Source organism: Lepidochelys kempii, chromosome 20 (assembly GCF_965140285.1).
Source record: "Lepidochelys kempii isolate rLepKem1 chromosome 20, rLepKem1.hap1, whole genome shotgun sequence".
In the NCBI taxonomy this organism is placed as follows: Eukaryota; Metazoa; Chordata; order Testudines; family Cheloniidae; genus Lepidochelys; species Lepidochelys kempii.
Window position 1 is genome coordinate 20751900 of NC_136399.1, and position 20134 is coordinate 20772033.

The window sequence follows — 20134 nt, forward strand, 5'->3', positions numbered from 1 at the left end:
ACCCTGTAACACACACTCATCAGTGGGTAACGATGACACCCAAGACCTAGGATTGGCGGACAAGTGCCAAACTGGATTCGGCATCCAGTCAATGATCAGCACATGTCTGGTGCTGGACGTCAGGCCATGACCACATTCTGGGCTGGGCTGGCAAGGTCAAAAGAGGGTGCTGGACAGGTGTGACACTCTGTAGCACCCTGGAACACCCATATTCACCACTGTGATATGATTATATGTTTGGTACAAAGTCTGTCTTGTGAGGTATCACTTAAAGAGTCTTAAGCCACTGAACATTACTACCATGCTGAACTGTATGTACGATCATTGTATAGGAAGTTGTGAAGTATTGCTCTATGATCAATACTGATGTGACGGGTTGGATCACAGAACACCCCTTGGGAACTGCCAACTGATGTGCCTAGACTACCTCTGAGCCCATTTTCCCAGCCAGCTTGGAACTTCAGTGCCCTGCCTCATTCGAGCCAGACACGCTAGCCTGCTACAAACATAGACCCAGGTCTGAACAACGTCCCCCAAAAGCTGCAGGCTTAACTGAAAACAGCTTAAGAAGTGTTCCTGTTTCCAACACCCAAATGCCCAGCTCCCAATGGGGTCCAAACCCCCAATAAATCCGTTTTACCCTGTATAAAGCTTATACAGGGTAAACTCAGAAATTGTTCACCTTCTATAACACTGATAGAGACATATGTACAGCTGTTTGCACCCCCCTCCTCCCGCCAGGTATTAATACATACTCTGGGTTAATAAATAAGTAAAAAGTGATTTTATTAAATATAAAAAGTAGGATTTAAGTGGTTCCATGTAATAACAGACAGAAGAAAGTGTATTACCACGCAAAATAAAATAAAACATGCAAGTCTAAGCCTAATACAGTAGGAAAGTGATTGCAGATGAAATCTCACCTTCAGAGATGTTCCAGTAAGATTCTTTTACAGACTAGTCTCCTTCTAGTCTGGGTCCAGCAATCACTCACACCCCCTGTAGTTACTGTCCTTTGTTCCAGTTTCGTTCAGGTATACTTGGGGGTGAAGAGACTCTCTCTTGAGCCAGCTGAAGACAAAATGGAGGGGTCTCCCAGGGGCTTAAATAGACTCTGTCTTGTGGGTGGAGACCCACTCCTCTCTCCTATGCAGAATCCAGCTGCAAGCTGGAGTTTTGGAGTCACATAGGCAAGTCACATGTCTATGCATGACTCAGAACTTTACAGGTGGCAGCCATTGTTCACATGCTACTTTGAACATCCCCAGGTAGACTTCTTATGTAGATTGCGGTCTTCCAAGGTTCCATTGTCCATTAAGTGTTTCTTGATTGGGCACTTAACTTGCAAATTCCTTTCTTAAGAAGCTGACCAAATGCCTTACTAAGGCTACTTAAAATCAAACAAGTACACAACCAATATGCATAACTTCGAATATAAAAGTGATACATGCATACAAATAGGATGAATATATTCAGTAGATCATAACCTTTGCAGAGATACGTTACATGGAATATGTAGCATAAAACATATTCCTGTTATGTCACAAATACATTCATAAGCATATTTCCATAAAGCATTACGGGGGGCAACATCACAACTGAGATACGTGGTAAGTGGGAAACGCCCACTGCTGGCCTTTCAGCGGCAACAAAGGAACAACTGACAAGACAGATTTACATCAGGACCAGCCAGACGTGTTGATGGAGCCATCAAGAAGAATTCACTCTCTGAGACTCCTCAGAGAGGCCACATACCCAATGGGAGCTGCCTAACCCCCATGTCACAGCAAGGATCTTTCTAGCACCTGGAAGAAAGTATTAAAAAAAGGACAGTGACATCATCATTTGTCCTCTCTCCTCCCCTACCTACACTGAAAGAAATAAGAATGCTGGGAAGACAAAGGCTTTGAACTGAGGAGACTTGTCCCAGGCTGACAGAGAGATCCAGCCTGTGTATTAAGAACTGTAACCTACCTGCAACATCCAGGGGGGTAAGAAAAACTGTTTGATGTAAATCTTTCTTTGTCTGTTCAAGTTAGAATTTATACTGCAAGTCTATTTTTATTTCTTATGTAACCCACTTTGACCTCTGGGCCTAAACACTGATAATCACGCAAGTTTATTAACTATAGGAAGATAGATTTTATTTTAATATTTTATCCTTAGCAATGAGTTTGTCTAAAGTGCTTGGGGAATCTGCTCAGATTACAAAGGCTGGTGAATGTCCCCTATCCTTTGACGAAGGGGTAAACTAATTAATGAGCTTGCACGGTTCAAGAATAGGTCTTGAGCAGTGTAAAACAGTATATTTCTGGGGTGCAAGGCTGAGGGCTTGGGAGATGTGCTGGTGTTTCACTCTGCATAGTTCAGGAGTGGCTTGGAGACCATTCATGCAACTTAGCTGAGTGTGTCCCTGCATGCTGGTGCTGAATGATAACAGCCCCTGGAGGGGTTTGGCAAAACATGGTTAAGGGGGCACAGCAGTCCCACAGTTTCAGGTCGTACCCCAGGGATCCCATCACAACAGGACACCAGAGGGTGGATCTGGGCTGGTGTAAATTGGTCAGAACTCCAAGCTGCCTCCTGATGTCAAACACCAGCTCATCTCAGTGTTAAGGGGGCCGAGCGGCATGGGAACCAAACTGGTTTCTAACAAGGCGGGGGTGGAAGGATCTGACTTGCCCTTCCAACCAGGACTGGTCCCAGCCACAGCAGGTGGCAGAACTGAAGACAGGCCTGAACCAAACCCCCACCCTGTGAGGATCTGAAGGCTACAGTCCTTGTCTCCATCAGACACCAGTTGAGAGCAGAACCCAAGGCCACCCCTCTGCAGTCCTCTATGGGGGATGTAGATGTGGGGTAACAAGATCCCAGGTGGTGGTATGGGGAGGTAGTGTTGGTGCAGGAAGCCCCAGCCTTCAGGACAGGACTCCTGTTATCCGTTAGTCAGCGGCTACGGCAATAGAACTGTATGTCCTAGGTGGCCAGGAGCATCAGCCATGAATGAGACCCAGTGAGTGTCTTCAGCAGGGGGTGCCCTCCCTGCCCCAGGCTCAGCCCATCAGCAGGGGCAGGACACACAGCTCCTCTAGCCTGGCCTTGGCAATGGCCTCCCAGCCCCTGTTGGCCAGGGGGTTGCGGGGCGAGGGGTGCATCAGGCCTTCCACCCGGACCTGGAGGCCAGCCGAGGCCAGGGCCTTGCGGGCCCGCTGCTCGGCGAAGCGGCCCACGCCGATCACCATGGCAACACTGAGCAAGCGCACGGCCTGGGCCAGCCCATCGTCGCAGACCTGCAGCAGGCGCTCACGCTGGGCGGCCGGCAGGTCGGCTGGCGTCAGGTTCTTGCCGCTCTGGCTCATGAAGAGCAGCGGGCAGTGGTTGTGGACGAAGCAGCGGCGGAAGAAGGCCTCAGGCTCAGGGCACAGTGAGCGGAAGAGGCCCCAGAAGCGGGCACCGCTCACCTCTGTCTGAGGGCACTCCAGCCCCAGGACAGGTCTCTTGGGGTGCTCCTGGGCTGGCTTAGACACCTGCCCGCGGATCTGCAGCCACTCCCGGACGTGGCGCACCTCCCCAAAGGGCACCTGTGGGGGAACAAGAGCAGGGTCAGAGAGGAGCCTGACCAGCAAAACCCCACCTCCTCCATCGGGGGAGCCACGGAGCCGGAGCCACGGAGCCGGAGCCACAGCCATTGATGGGCTAAAGCCAAGAGCCCCAGGGAAGCCAAAGGAGGTAGACACCATGGGAGGCAGTGTGGCCTAGTGGCTAAAGCATCACGTTAGGAGAGTTGTGTGCTGGTCCCGTCTCTGCCATTGGCCTGCTGGATAACCTAGGGCAAATCATTCCCCCTGCTCTGTGCCTCAGTTTCCCCTCCCACCCTTTGTCTATTCAGAGTGCAAGCTCTTTGGGGAGGGCTATCTCTCAGTCTGTGCAGTGGCCAGCATGCTGGGATGGTTGAGTCCCCATTCTGGATCTGGGCCTCTGGCCACTCCTGCTATACAAACATTGTCTAAAAACAACACTTATTTTATTCTAGTCCTTGGAATGGAGCCCAGGATTCCTGGCTCAAAATTCCCCACCCCTGCTCTAACCACCGGACCCCAGTCTCCTCTGAGAGCTGGGAACTGAACACAGGAGCCCTGACTCCCAGCCCCCTTTATCTAACCCCTCTCCCCTTTACCCACTTGGTCAGAAAAAGCAGAGACAACCAAGCCCCCACCCGCAAACCCTCTGCCCCAGCAAACAGCCCCCCATGGAAGATCTGCATGGTCCCATCCCCAGAGCCATCCCTGCCAGGCCTGAGCAAGCAGCCAGGGCTCTTCTCTGCCCCTCCTCCCCCCCCTCACCACCACCAGTTATGCAGCCAGGCAGAGGAAGGAAGCACTCCCTGGTAGGAAGTGGCCCCATCTCTAACAAGCTGGCATTAGGATCCCGCTGTACAACAGCCACAGAGAATTGATGCCACCGCAAAAGGGGCAGGGAGGAGACATTGCTTCACCCTTCTCCGTCCTAACACAGACACAGGCCAATGCCTGGGACTGACTGGGTGCCCCACTTGCCCGAGAGCCCCCCATGCAGGCCCCCAGAGCAGGACTGGGGAGGGGAGACTTGGTACAATTACCCCACTCCCAATAAGGAGGTAACAGGAGTCAATCCCACAGGGCAGGATTTATCTCTCCCCACTGAACCTCAATCTGCTGGTAGCCCCCCACCCCCTCACCACCAGGGGCACCCTCCCCCAGGACCACCCCCCAAAATAATAATGCAGGCTGTTTACTGATGGGCCAGATGGGGAGAGAGTGAGAATCACACTCAGCTCTACCGATGCCCCTAAATCCTGACCCGCAGCCCCCTGCTACCCCAGCTCTGGGCTTCCCCACCTCTCCCCCCGCTCTGCCAGTGCCCCTCAATCCCAATCTGCAGCCTCCTGCTACCCCAGCTCTGGGCTTCCTCCCTCCCGCCCCCACTCTCCTGGTGCCCCACAATCCCAATCCACAGCCTCATGCTATTCCAGCCTTGGGCTCCCCCCAATTCTGCCTATGCCACTCAATCCTGACCTGCAGCCCCCTGCCTCCCTCTGTGCCAGTCCTCAAGAGCTCTTAAGTGGAGACTCCCAGGCAGCTGCCAGCAAACTTATGTCACCTGGGGCCAACAACAACCTGGACCCTTTGCAGCTAGCTGAAAGGCTAATGAAGTGGGGCATGGAGGGGCTGTGCCGGCCTGGGGAGTGCCATTGGGATGCAGAGCATTCCACCACTGGGACCCGACCAGGTTCGGATTCAGTCCAGGGTCCCAGGAGGAGGCAGCTCGGGACCCGGGAGCCGCACTCCAGATCCTGGCGGGTTCATTTGCAGCTGCTCAGGCCGATGGGAGTTGTGGGGAGGGGCAGCGGATCTGTAGCCACTGGAACTCTAAAAATCCACTGCCAGGGGCCTCCATCCCAGCCGGTCCCCCTTGCCAGCAGCCTCAGCAGAGATGCCACCCCCCGCCCCCCATCATATCCCCCACCCCATACACTCACCCAAAAGGAACCCAAATGCTCTCTGCTGGATGGGACCTGACACAGAGAAGCTGCCTTAGGACCGTTGGGACTGAGCACCCGGCTCCCTGCAGGGAGCAGCCCATCAGCGTCAGGCCAATGGGGCAGGAAAGAGCCTGTAGAGGCTGCATCTGGCTGGAGATGAGTGCGGGGAAGAGAGAGATTTGCAGGCAGAGATCAGAGGGGAAACGGGGGGAACTGTTACCATATTGGAGCCGTAGAGCTTCCCCCCTCATGCCGCCCGCATTGAGGGGTGACATGCTAGGCCATGAAGGATGGGGGTCAGCGGGGACCCAGCTGCAGAGAAGAGAGACTGGGTGGGCTATGTTAGCAGAGCAGCGGAGTGTGGGGGGGTGTGAGAGGAGACACAAGAGGCCACAATTTCCCCATACAAGGCACTTGCTGGTCTCTGCTGGTGCAGGGTTCTGTAGAGGATCCTGGTTATTTTCTCCTTAATGAGAATTTAGTGGCCGCCAGGCAGCCAGCTCTGGGGGCTGGAGTGCACAGCTCAGATAGCAGCGGAGCAAGCTACGCACACAGACTCACCATTCGTGGGCTGCGGCTGCCGTCCACCTGTGGCCGGAGGGCAGTTAAAGCCCAGTCCAACCTTTGACTCTGCTGAGATGGGCAAGGAGGCGGCCAGTCAGTGCCCACTAGCATGGTGCATTAGATGGTGCAGCCACCTCGGCCCTCAGTTCATTTCACACGGGCCACCAGGCCAGACCTGCACCCTGGAGGTCAGAGGCTGCACTCAGCCCACTGCCATCTGGTCACCCGCGAGGGGCATGGTGGCTCTGCTCCCTGACACACACACACACACAGCCCATGGGATGGAGGTTATTTGGAAAGGGAGCAGAGAAGGAGCACAAAGGCTGGAAGCATCTACGTTGGGTGGAGGAAGGGGAAGGAGGAGACTGGGGCGGACAGTACGGGATCTGACCCCGAGTTGGCCCCCGGGGGAGGCCCAGAGCTAACAAGTGCGAGATCTTCAAGTACGCGGCATGTCAGGAGCTGAGCTCTTTGGAGGATCTGGGTAGGAGCATCACACTGGGAGCTGTGGATCTGGCCCTGGCGTGGTAGGAAAAACAAAACCTTCCTGACTCCTACAACCAGCCTTCTCCCTGGAGCATGAGAGTTGCTATCTATCTGGTGTCCTAACCACTGTGCCATGCTTCCTCACCCCTGAAGTGCACACAGACTCCTTGTTAAAAGGAGGCTGCCCCGAGAGCCGGACAGGGGAAGCCACACCGGGGAGGGGCTAGCATGGCAGGGGATCGGAAGGGAAGAAGATGGAGTCGAGGGAAGATGCCCAGATGTGGTTTCTGGAGGCAGAAGGGGGATTGGGAAAGCTGGGAACAAGGGCTGAGTGCAATAGACAGGGGCAATGGCATCACAAGGGGGTGGAAGGATCCTAACCCACAGTCCCCAGCACTCACCCTGGCTACAGATCTGCTGCCACCACCCACAGACTCCCAACCCTGCTGGCCCCCAGAAAGGAACCATGGACAAAGACACCACGGCCAAATGAAGCCGGCTGCTGCATTATTCGTCAACCCCCCCGCCCCCAAGTTTAATTGATACAAAATACCATGGGGTCCCACCCTCTCCCAGTGCTGGGGTCCTGCCGCAGCGGCCCTCGCGGTCCTGGCCCTGCGCTGCCCTGATCTGTAACCGTATTTCAGGAGAAGCCAATCTCGCCCTCTGCAGCCCCCACAAAACACCCCCCCCCCGCCCTCCCCAGTCTATCGATTGCCCCTGGGTCTAATGTCAAGATAATGCCTCCCCTCACCCCTGCTTGCCAGATCTGCCAATTAGCAGCTGGACAAATGCAACTTGGCGGGAGACATCCCCCTCCCCAACCCCCCAATATAAATTAAAGCGCATTATTGAATGATTTGTTTAGGTGATCCTTTGACCTCTGACCCCAGGACCAGGGGCTGTCAGAGGGGATCAGTGATGGAGCAGCTGTCAGGCACCGGGAGGGGAGAAGAGGCTCTGGGGAGGGGGTCTCCATCTTGCTCTCCCGTCCCCTCACATCATCCAGTGAGCGAGACATGGGCTCCTCTCCCATTTTCTGGCCCTCTGCAAATGGATTCAACTATGGGTAAGTGGGTGGGGGGGAGGAAGTAGTCACAGGGTGCTGCCTCTCCCCCTCTGCCAGTCACTTGGATAAACTGGCCACCCTTCTATTTAAATACCCACTGAGATCCTGAGTGTCATACAGGCCGGATCAGGCCCTAGAGCTGGGACTGGGAGGGAGCTGGCTGGACAGACCCCTGGGTGACAGCAGGGCTAAGGTGTTACCCATGATGCTCCTGAGACATGGTTTTCCTGGTCAAACTCCATTATTCTTGTTACCTTAAAATCCCTCCCTGCAGCTTCGTATGGACAAAGGGTCCTTCTTCACTTCCTTTCCTAAAGTGCTGCTGTTAAACAGCTGCTGCATCCCACCCCAGAGGTGGCTGCATTTAGATTGAGAGCTCTTTAGACCAGAAACTGCATGCACTCGCGCTTTGCAATATCTTCGCAAGCCCTGGACTCTGACAGCAGCTTTCCACTCTGCTCTGAAATGTGGCCTCCGCTTCCTGGCATGGCATCAAAGCAGGAGTGGATCTGCACGGCCCCCGACCAGTCAAACATTAGGGGAGGCGGCAGGGAACACTGGTCCCGCCTGGGCACAGGGAACCAGGATGTTAGAGCCTGCTATACAAGCAACACTTGAGGGAGCTGCAGCTCTTTGGGCAGATGAGCATTAACGAGCGGGAGATCCTGCTGCAGTGCAGGCGCCTAATTACTCCCCGAATTAATGCCATTAATATTAACCAGCTGCATCGTATCAATCAAGCGGCTCACGGCTCCCAGCTGCAGCCACTGAACAAAGCAAGCTTCTGGGCTACTGCTCCGGGCTATCCCAGTGTGGGACTAGAGGTATATCGTCAAAATGTGTCATGGTCCAAAGGGTACAGCACCTGACCAGGACACCTGGGTTCTATTCCCAGCTCTGCCATGTGACCTTGGGCAAGTCCCCCTCCATGCCTCAGTTTCCCCTCCCGCTCTTTATATATGTAGATCATGAGCTCCATGGAGCAGGGACGGCCTCCCGTTATGCGTACGCGCAGCACCGGGCGTACATCCAGATCTTGGTTGGGGCTTCTAGGCTCTGCTATAATGCACATACTAATGTTATTTGACTCCATGGAGCTACGGCTGATTGACACTCGTGGGGGTCTGGCCCCATTGATTTCCATGGAGCTATGGCCGATTGAGACCCACTGGGGATCTGGCCCATTGGTGCAAATGTGCGAGGTCTCATCCCCCCCCCCCCCCCCCCGAGCAATCACCCAACACTGGCTGTGGTCAGTAGGTACAGGAGCATCTCATGGGCACTTCCAATGCACCCACCATGCAACTCAAGACACGTCCCAATTCTCCCCCTGCCCACAAGATTCCAGTTTGAATGTGGAGAGACTGGTCTTGCCTAAAGCCTTAAGGGGCTCTAGGGCCCATAACAACCCGGGGCGAGATCCTGGCCCCACTGAAATCAAGGGGCAAATGCCCAATGGGGCTGGGACGTTGCCCACAGTCGTTGCTCCCAATCCTCACCTTCCCGTTCGCCCCCCTTGCCCAGGTGCACCCTGTGGGGCAGGCTGCCTTACCCCGGTCTGTGCCATCCCGAAGGGGCCGGGGTTCATGCCGAGGAAAAGCACCTCTTTGGGGGAACGGCAATATCTCCTCACGTAGTCCTCGTGGGGCTCCCAGGCGTATTCCAGAGGGTTGTAGATGTAGCGGACGGGGTCGAGGAAGGAGAGCTCCCTGAGACGCACATTCTGCTCCAGCTCGGCCTCCAGGAACTGGGTGGCCAGGACATCCCCCTGGGGGAAGGCCGGACCCACAGCGGTGGCACCGAGGGGCACATGCAGCTGCTCCATCATGCTGCCATCTCCTGCCAAACAAACACTAGCTAGTAAGAACCACCCGGCAGGAGAGGTGGGGGAGACGTGTGACGTTTGGGGGCCATTTTCAAGATCCCTTGTGGGGGAACAGATTCCCTCCCCAACCCCTTGCTTATCCACAGGGCTTGTACAGCTCCAAGCGCCTGCTGCCAGGGTGAAGAGGGGAGCTGGGTCATTGCTGGGGTTGCCAACAGAGGACCAGCTATAGTGGCAGCTTTGGGCACACGCACAGCTTGGTCCCACTCCGAGTCAGCACAAGACCAAGCAAACTTGCCTGACAGAGGCCGCTGTGGATGGGTCATCCCCGCTGACGCAGGCAGATGGGAGCTGGCGCCCTCAGGGTCAAAGACTCCAGCCCAAGCTACCCAGTCCTCCTGGCCAGGAACCTGATTCAAACCTACAACCTCAAGGTGAAAGGCAGCACCGTCCCCTTGAGCCAGCCGGGTCCTGACCTGGGCCAGATTTTAACATGTGCTCTATACTGAGCACCCTCGAGCATCTGATGCCAATGACCTGGATTGGAACTGGGGACCCTACAGGTGAAAGGCCCCATATCCCATTCCCCAGTCTCTCCTAAACCAACCAGTCCCTTGACCCTGAGGCAGATAGGAGCCAGTATTCCCAACAGGAAAGGCCCCATATCCCATTACCCACCCCCTTGAGCTAGTCAATCCCCCAACCCTGCATCTGGAACACAACCAGTCCATCCTCTTCCCCCGTGCCCCGAGGAAAAAAGCCCCATATTCCATTCCCTGATCTCCCAAGCCATCCCTCCGCCCCCCACCAGCAGCCTGGGGCCAGATTGGAACTGGTGCCCCCTAGAGGAAATAGGCTCCATATCCCATTACCCCATTTCCTCTGAACCAGCCAGTCCCCCCACTCTGGGGCCAGATCGGAGCCGTCGCCCCCTAGAGGAGAAAGGCCTCGTATCCCAATCCTACGTCCCCAGGCAGCCTATTTTGTACCAGAATTCTTTCTGTGCTGTAACTCAGATGAGTGATTTCATTGTAGCCCTGGTTACAAGTGAACCAAGAAAGGCCTCCACATAGATCCCTCCACGGGGAATGTGCTTTTTATAGCCTTTTTTATTACTGTAATTAGTAAAGCATTCGCTCAGATACAAACCATTACTGTAAATAATCTATAAATGCTTTGTGCTGTGATTAAACACACACACACACAACCTACAAAACCCAGATTCGCACTTCCGCACGTGAGGGAGGAGAAAATTAACCTTCCAAGAGCCCAACCATCAGGCGCTTGCAAGGAGCATTATCACTCAATTACGGTAGCACACAACAAAGATCAGGACCCCATTATTATTATTATTATTATTATGTGTATTACAGCCGCGCCTGGGAGCCTCAGTCATGGGCCAGGACCCCTGTGCTCTAGGCACTGTACAATATTTATTAGGTGTATTACAGTAGCATCTCAGAGCCCCAGTTATGAGCCAGGACCCCATTATGTTAGGTACTGTACAATATATTTAGGTGCATTATGACAGCATCTAGGCCAGGACCACACTGTGCTAGGCGCTGTACGTTTATTAGGTGTATTACAATAGCACCTAGGAGCCCATCAGATGAATGTGCTGGGAGCTATCCAAACAGAGAACAAAAAGACAATCCCCAACCAGAGAGCTTTCAGTTTAAACAGACAAGGGACAGCAGGAGAAACTAAGCACAGACAGGGGAAGTGAATTGCCCACAATCAGCAAGCAGGCCGAGCTTAGGGTTGCCAACTTTCTGATTGCAGAAAACTGAACATCCTTGCCCTGCCCCTTCTCTAAGGCCCCGCCCCTGCCCTCTCCCTCCATCGCTCGCTCTCTCCCACTCTCGCTCATTCACTCATTTTCACCAGGCTGGGGCAGGGGTGCAGGAGGGTCTGAGAGCTCCGGCTAGGGCTGTGGGGTGGGACTGAGGGGCTTGGGGTGCAGGAGGGAGTTCCAGGTTGGGGCTGAGGGGTTTGGAGTGTGGGAGGGGGCTCTGGGCTGAGGGTGCAGGCTCTGGGGTGGGGCCAGGGATGAAGGGTTTGGGTTCCAGGCTGGGGCCGAGGGGTTTGGAGTGCAGGAGGGGGCCCAGGGCTGGGGGTTGAGCCCTGAGGGAGGGGGTGCAGGCTCTGGAAGGGAGTTTGGGTGTCGGAGAGGTCTCAGGGCTAAGGCACGGAGGGCATTCGGGGTGTGGGCTCTGGGCAGCACCTACCTAAGGCAGCTCCCAGGAAGCAGTGACATGTCCCTCTAGCTCCTAGGCGCAGAGGTGACCAGGGGGCCCCCCATGCACTGCCCCCATTCGCAGGGGCCTCCCCCACAGTTCCCATTGGCCATGGTTCCCAGCCAATGGGAGCTGCGGAGCCAGTGCTCAGGGTGGTGCCTGGACTGCAGGCAGGAGCACCACATGGCGCCCCCCTGGCTGCCCCTCCATCTAGGAGCTGGAGGGACACGCCAGCCGCTTCTGGGAGCCGCACAGAGCCGGCCGCTGTGGCCAGCCAGACTTTTAGCGGCCCGGCCAGCTGTGCTGACTGGAGCCTACAGGGTCCCTTTTCGAAAACCATATGCCTGGCAACCCCAGAGCACGCAGGTCTGCTGATCCCTAATCCACTGTCCCAGCCACTAGGCCAGCATTTCTCAGCCTTTGCAGTGCGGCAGCCCCTTAACGGAATCAAAAATGAGCACGTTTACTTTCAGAGTAAAAAATGGATCAATGCAAACAATGCTAGGCCTGTATAACTGATGCTTTGTGTGCGTTTCGAGCCATGGAGAGACAATACTTGATCTTGAACCGTCAGGAAGTGTGGGGGGCGGAATGAAATTTTCTTTGCTTAGATTGTAATAACATTTTCAACCCCTTTCATCAAACTGGTGGAAACGAGGCGGCTTTGTTCCCAGATCCAGAGATTCTAAGGCCAGAAGGGACCACTGTGATCACCTCATCTGACCTCCTGTATAGTACAGGCCAGAGAACTAACCATCAAAGGAGGGCAGTTCAGGACCAGTCTCCTTAGGACAGTGGGGGGCAAAGGACCTAACTAGTGTGAAGAGGGAGCTTGCTAAATTTCTGAATGGGCTTATCTGATGGGGTTGCTGAGACAGCAGGGACCGGATGCTGTGTCCCAGGAGATCTCAGCTGGTCCTCCATCCTACCTGAAGCAGGGCCAACAGGTGATGCTTCCAAAGAGACTGACACAACACCCCCACAATAGTAGGTTGTTTTCCACCCCCTCTTCCACTTGAGGATTTCTAAGCAGTCTGCAAACAAGAGTTAGTCAGGGTTTAAGCTCTGATTCAGGAATATTTTTCATAGATCCCAAGACCGGAAGGGCCAATGATCCTCTAGCCTGACCTCTGCATAACAGAGGCCACTGAACTTCCCCACAATCATTCCTGTTAGAACTAGAGCGGATCTTTTAGAACAACGTCCAACCTTGATTTAGAAATTGCCGGTGATGGAGAACCCACCACGCCCCTTGGTAAATCGCTTTGATGGTTAATTACCCTCACTGCTAATAACATGCACCTTAGTTCCAGTCTCAATGTATCCAGCTTCAACTTCCATCACTGGGTCTTGTTAGACCAGAGATGGGCAAACTACAGCCCACGGGACCGTCCTGCCAGGCCTTTGAGCACCTACCTAAGGCAGGGAGGCTAGCCCCCAGCCCCTCCCCTGCAGCCATGCCGCCAAGCAGGCAGCATGGCTGGCTCCCGGCTGCTAGTACTGCCGCTCCGAGCAGCAGGTTGGATAAGGGGCAGGAGGTTCTGGGGGGCAGTCAGGGGACAGGGAGCAGGGGGGGTGAGATAGGCATTGGAGTTCCAGAGGGCCTGTCAGGGAGCGGGGGTTGGACAGGGGTCAGGGCAGTCAGGGGACAGGGAGCAGTGGGGTTGGATGGGGAGGTTCTGGGGGGAGCAGTTGGGGGGGTCCCGGGAGGGGGCGGTCAGGGGATAAGGAGCAGGGGGGTTGGATAGGTCGGGAGTTCTGAGGGGGGTGGTCAGTGGGAGGGGGCAGATAGGGGGCAGGGGGCCAGGCTGTTTGGGGAGGCACAGCCTTCCCTACCCAGCCCTCCATAGAGTTTCACAACTCCGATGTGGCCCTGCTAAACCAAAAAGTTTGCCCACCCCTGTGTTAGACATTTGCCTGCTAGACCTGGATCCCCTGTCGACTGGGATCAAGTCACCCCTGAAGAGTGCCAAATTCAGCTGACTAGGGCTTAGACCACTCCAGCCCTGGGGCAGACAGGCGAAGGCACTCGGCCTGATGCAGCTGACCCCGAAGCAGGCATGAGCTCTCCCAGAGCAAACTGCACTGGTGCAGCTATGCCGGTTGTTGGAGTGGGAGCCACACCCCAGCCTAGAGAGCGCCTAGACTGTGGAGTACATGTTCCTCACCAGCATCTGGCCAAGCACCGGGCATGTGGCAAAATAGGAAGGCCAAAAGCATCACTGATTTTACCCCCCGATGATGGCCTGTTGCAGAGAGCAGGGTGTTTGCGAATGGGACATTCGTGACTCTCCTGTTCAAAACATTTGTGTTGTCCACTGGGAGGAGAAACAATTTGCTGGAAAAGTGTGATCCAGCAGAACTCCTGGGTTCGATCCCTGGCTCCGTGAGGGCAGTAGTGTCTAGTGGGTAAAGCAGGGGGGCTGAGTGTTAGGGCTTCTAGGTTCTATGCCCAGCTCACAGAGGGGAGGTGGTGTCTGCCAGTAAGAGCAGGAGACTGGGCACTATTCTGACCCCAACACTGATTCTCTGTGCAATTGTGAGTAAGTCACTTCCTCAATCTGCGCCTCAGTTTCCCCACCAGTAAAATAGGGATAATGACCATGGACCTTCCTTTGTAACACACTTTGAGGTCAAGGGATGAAAATGTGCTGTCCTATAAGCGCACAGAATTCGTTGCTGTTATTAATAAGTGATCGAGCAGCAATGGGTGCAGTGGCTGCACTGGCCTGGGTCTTAGGACAGCTGGGTTCTGTTCCCGGCTCTGCTACTGACCTGCTGTGTTACTGTGGTAAAGTCACCTCCTCGAGCTGGGCCTCGGTTTCTCCTCACATCTCTGGTCTATTTAGACTGTGAGGTCTTTGGGACAGGAACTGTCTCTGTATCTGTCCAGCACCCAAGCACAGCAGGGCCCTGATCTCAGTCTGGGTAATATCATTAATCATGAGCTCAAAAAACAGAGCAAAGAATTGATTCTGCCCTCATGGGGGTATCCTGCCACCCGACCTCCTCCTAATCCGGAGAACCTCAAACCCTCAGTGCAGGGGGGAAGGGGTTGTCCCATCATCAAACGCTCTGCTTGCACTGAAATGTAATATCCTTGCCAGTTGCGCAGGGTATAAAGCCATCTGCCCCAGATGAAAACCACCTAGGAATGCCATGCTCCTAGACGATGCATTAGCACCATCCCACCTGCTGGAAAAGGGGATGCCTTCAACTTCTAACATAGGAAGGGGATGGGACACAAGGTTAGCGGAACAGGTTCCCCACAGAGCATCAGTCACAAGCCACTTCCCCAGCAGGGGATGGGGATGGTCTAGATTTGACGGGCTTTGGAGACTCTCGAGACAGCCAGTCCCAGCTTCCTCCAAAGACTAGATTTTCCTTAGTCCCTCCCAGTTCCCTGCAAGCCCCTGTCCCACAATATTCCAGTTGGGCTGACTTTGTTACCACTGGTCAGCTAAGTCACATGGTTTGGGTACAGGACATTATTTCTGCTGTCCAGTGGCGGAGGAAGCTCCCACCCATTTGGGTCATAGATTTGAAGGCCAGAAGGGACCATTATTGATGGGGTGTCAAGAAGGAATTCCCACCCACCCCTGCTCAGATTGGTTGGGACCTTGGGGGGGGGGGTTCGCCTTGCTTTGCAGCATGGGGCATGGCTCACCTGTTGGGATCACCTGGGCATATCCCACCAAATCAGCTCCCTGCCACTACAGGGGCCTCAGGCATCAGTGGCATTTCAGTCTCTCCCGTTCTCTGCCTGTGGTGCACAAGGATTTAGGATCTGTCTACTTGGGTGAGTTACTGCACGGCCAGCCAGGGTGTGAATCTCCAGGGCCCCAGCTTGCCACACAGGAACGTCCCGGGTGGACACTGCCACACGGCAGCGAACGTCGCAGCTTGGCCAAGTGCCCCGCACTTTCATGGCCACACATCCCCTGAGGGCAAAAATGGTTTCATCTACCTATTGCCATTGGGCTCAAAACAGGAGTCACTGGTGACATTGAATGGCCTGTGACAGAGAGGCTCTAATGGACCCTTCTGGCCTGAAACTCTACCCTCCTCTGTAGCATCAGCCAATCTCACCCACTAATTCCTGCATGCAGCTTTCGGATCCTATCACAGGATGAGCAGTGCATGAGAGTCTCGCTATTTCCTTCTGTGGGATCCCCGTCCATCTGCACTTGGTGACTCTTGCCTACTACTCAGATGGGCAGCTCCTTGGGGCAGAGAACATTTTATTGTTCTGTTTGCACAGCGCCTAGTGCAGGGGGTCCTGGCCCGTGACTGGGGCTCCCGGCATGTGACTGGGGCTCCCAGGTGCTACAGCAATAAATAAATCAGAAAAGTAGCCACACTACAGAAAGCTCAGGCCACCTCTCCTAAATCGGTGGCTCCCAGGTGCTGGCTCGCACCTGAGCTACATCATTGTGGAAAATCCATTAACTGGATCTTTACCCGACTCCCAGCCAGCCCGCCCACCCACTAGACCTCATTCCCCTGCCGCAGCCAGGGTTAGAACCCAGGAGTCCTGACTCCCAGTCCTCTGCTTTCGTCACTAAATTGCATGCTCACTTCCCCATCTGAGTGAATTTAGGGGCCCGATGGACACAGCGGGAGAATGAAGTTGCCCAGATATTCACAAAGCAGGTACAGCTAGGTCAGCCCCCCTTCCCCATCCTCAGATTGCAGCTGAGCAAATAGGTTGCAATGAATAACTCTGCCTCGTTCCCTGCAGCTGCCAGCCAATCAAAGCTTCCTCCAAATAACTGGATTTTCCTTAGTGCCACCTGGTCCCCTGCAAGCCCATCCCTCAATATTCTAGCTGGACTAGTTTGACTACGATTGATCAGCCAAATCACATGGTGTGGTTCGGCTTCCCTAATTGGTTGAGCCGGCAAAGCACTCCTAGGTTGGATGCTCATGTTACAGAGTGCAAAATAGGGTGTCAGCAAATAACCCCTGGAATCTGCTTCCCCCAAACACCCAGGCCAAGGCAACAAGTGCAGAATCCCCTCCCACATCTCAGCTGGGATGGGGGCTGAGTCTCCATGGCCCATCCAGCCAAGGCCGCTCTGCTGGGACTGCCCAACTGGGGACAAGTTTCATGATGGGTTTTATGCCTTGTACATCTGTCTAGTGAAGCTAGGCTGAGGTAGCATGGCCCAAGAGCAGGGCACTGCCCAGGGATCCAGGACACCTGGGTTCTATTCCCAGCTATGCCACCAACTTAGGTCCAGTCCCTTCCTTTCTCTGTGCCCATAGGCTAGGAGCTCTTTGGGGCAGTGATATCTCACCATGGATCCGTGCAGCCTCCAGCATAATGGGGAACATAGATGGGTGGTCTACATGCTACTATAATACAAATAATGTTGAGACCTACCAAACTCACCATCATTCAGTGCTAACAGCTCTTCATCTCAACAGGACTGATCTGAACTGTTGACCTAGCTGCCAAAGGCCCCAACCCCTGAGGCAGCTGGCCTCTGCCCTGCTTAGTCTTTGCAAAACTAGTTTGTCCAAGGCCTAAGGGCTGTTGACATCGGCTGCAATGCAGCTCCTCTGACCTGGCCTAGATTGCAAAACAGGCCCAGAGGGGTCACTACCAGCAGATCAGATTACTTGATGGGCCAGCCTTAAACATCTGACAGGGGCACCACTCAAACCAACAAAGTGCACTGGGAATGGGTCCCTGAACCTTTCATCTCCAGGTCACTGGTGCAAACCCAGGCAGGGCCCACAATGACACAACCATGGGAGTGCTGCTCAGTGGGGAGTGACGGGGCAGCTGCTGGTTCAGTTCCTTGGGGGGACAGGAAGCCACATCGCAAACCCCATCAGCACAAGGAGCACTAAAGGGCTCCTTCCTTGGGTCCTTGACCCCCTGCTAATGGGCTATGAAGATGAAGTTCCCCTCTGTCAGGGGTCTGGGGAGCATAGATGAAAAGAAGATTCCCTAGGCATAGGGGCAAGCAGGGAGGAGTGTAAAAACTGCCCCCCAACCGAACTCCTGGCTAAAGCCAGACTGTTGCCTACCATTGGGAGCTCCAATATCACAAAAGGCATCAGACGGCACCACCACCCCTAAGTCAATGGCATCACACCCCATTTTGCCTGGGTCCTTGGCATCATCCTACAGCCCCCTATGTAGGTGGAATGGGATGCTCTGCTCACTACACCAGGTCTTCACCAGTAAAATGGGGGCAGGGAAGGGGCCGGGGGCACGCACAGAGCCTTCAGGGCCTACATTATGTGTGTCCTCATCCTGGGGCAAGGCCGACACCGAAGTGTGGAATGTCTGAGGGCCTGTCATGGAGACCCTGTAACGGCAGCTGGATCAGCAGGCCTAAGGCTGAGAGGGAACATGGTTTGGCGTGTGTCTGCACTCTCGCTGCTGGGATGGAGAGGAGTGGGAGCTGCCTGGATCCGCAGCAGGCCTCCTCTGGATCCCTTTTCCAGCCCTGGGTTCAAATCCACCCTTAATTCTCTGCTAGTCCCTACCGCAACACACTAGAGATTCTAATTCAATACCCAGTCCTGACCTCTTACTCCCTGTCCCAAGCGCTGCAGGGGAAGAACCCCGAGTTGCTCTAGGGCACCACCTCTAGCCAATCTAGACACTGCACGGATGAATCCCAACCAGCACGGGTCGTTTTGTACAAAGGGAACAGAGATGGAAAGATCTTGTAAATTCCATCTGTAGCAGAGCTAAAATTGGGGAAACATTTGGGACTCATGAACATTTTCATCCATGCAAATCACGTCCTATCACAGAGAACCAAATGCGGCACTTTCTATCTGTGAAAATACTCACCCGTCAAACTATATCCGTTGGCCCAGCTATGGTGCAGTCTTTGCTTCCCTTTCACAGATGGCCAACATTTTAAACAAAGACCCTTGATTTCAGGTGCCCAATTTTACACCACAAGGGGCTAAGCAGCCAAAGGCTCAGCTGAAATCCACAGGAGCTGTGGGCTCTCCACTCTTCTCAAAGAGCAGGCCCAAGGTGTCACAATCTGGGCATCCAAAATCAGCAGCCAATTTCAAAAACACAGACCTAACCGTCTTGCCGAAGGTCACACAGCCAGCCAGAGGCACAACCGGTGGAAGCCAGGTTGTCTGGTGCCAAATCCCCCGCTCTAACCCCAGCACAATCTTGATTTTTTGCTGCCTGGAAATAGCCCAAGGCCTTGTCAACTTAGCAATGTGTCCACCGGAACAATCAGAGATGGTACCACTGGCTCGGCCCCACTGAATTGGGCTGAGCATAGTAGGGCAATTCTCAAATTTTTCCATGCCAGGGATCCCTCCTCAAGACTCTTGGAGAGGCTTTCTGGTTCTGATCCCACGCTGTCCGTGCAGCGATTGAGACTTGGTTATGTATATAAAACTACTAGGGCAGGGCCAAGCAGCCAAAAGGAAGAGAAACTCATCTTAATGGAGCAGTGTGGCTGTCGGGGCTCATGAAACCCCCATTCCTTTGTATCTGTGGTGTGTCTGCCCGCTCCACAGGGGCGGGGCTCAAGGCTGAATTTGCCCCCCTATTATCTGCAGGTCACTTTGCGCGTTGGTCTCCTGCCCATTTGCTGCCCCCAGATTTCTGTGCTGCTGATAAAGCCGAGCATGCTGGGTTCACGCCATGAGAAACGGAATGATGCAGACAGGGATGACTTGCGGGAGGGGAGCAGGGTGAGTCACATCAAGGAGCCTGGCCCAGGCCGCAAGCTAGGCCAGGGCATCACACTCAGGGAGGGGCAGCTCCAGAGAGCTGTGCCAGAGAGGGTGCTCCACCTCCCCACTGAAGGGGGGGGGGGGGAGAAAACAAACTTCCTCTCTTCTCTCCCCTTCTTAATTCCCCCTCCCAGCTTCTGTCTCCCAACTCCCCCCTCCGCTTCCTCCTTCTTCACTCCCCCTCCAAGCACCCCCTTCTCTACCCCATCTTCACTCCCCCTCCCAGCACCCCCACGGCTTCCTCCTTCATTCCCCCTCCCAGCCCCCTCCCCAGCTCCCCCCTCCACTTCCTCCTTCTTCGCTCCCCCTCCCAGCCCCCTTCTCTCCCCCTTCTTCACTCCCCCAGGTCCCCCCGTCTTTGCTCCCCCCCTTCACTCCCCCTCCCAGCCCCCCCATAGCAGGGGGGGAGAAGGCAGACAAAGGGGGAGCTGCATTCTCTTTCCCCCACCTCCCTTTCTTCACCCCCACCCCCACCCCCCGGGGCAGCATCCAGCTCTTCCCTCCTGCCTCACCCTACAGGCCCCAGGGCTCAGCGCCGCCCCCCCTCGCCCGCCCCTTACCTGCCTCCTCCAAGCTCAGGGATCTCCCCCTTAGTGACCAGCTTCCCATGTGCCCTCGCCATGGTCTCTGGGAGTTGTAGTCCTTCCGCCTTCCAAGCCCCCTTGACACTCAGCTGCAGCCCTTCCACCCTCGCACTA

The 20134-nt window shown here is 54.9% G+C and overlaps 1 protein-coding gene across 4 annotated transcripts; it reads right to left on the bottom strand.

The window, feature by feature from the left end:
* Positions 1-769: 769 nt before the first annotated feature.
* Positions 770-20051, bottom strand: SMUG1 (single-strand-selective monofunctional uracil-DNA glycosylase 1). 4 transcript variants are annotated; one of them, XM_073318474.2, is made up of 3 exons: positions 19997-20051; positions 9244-9479; positions 770-3581 (listed from the first exon to the last, which is right to left on the bottom strand). In XM_073318474.2, exons 1-3 carry the CDS (start codon positions 20043-20045, stop codon positions 3054-3056), a joined length of 813 nt encoding a protein of 270 aa, XP_073174575.1. In that variant the 5' UTR covers positions 20046-20051; the 3' UTR covers positions 770-3053. The 4 variants fall into 4 exon arrangements, with proteins under 4 accessions (XP_073174575.1, XP_073174573.1, XP_073174576.1 ...); XM_073318472.2 differs by having other exon boundaries at positions 9193-9479; XM_073318475.2 differs by having other exon boundaries at positions 9193-9479; positions 20001-20045.
* Between the last annotated feature and the right edge of the window lie 83 nt (positions 20052-20134).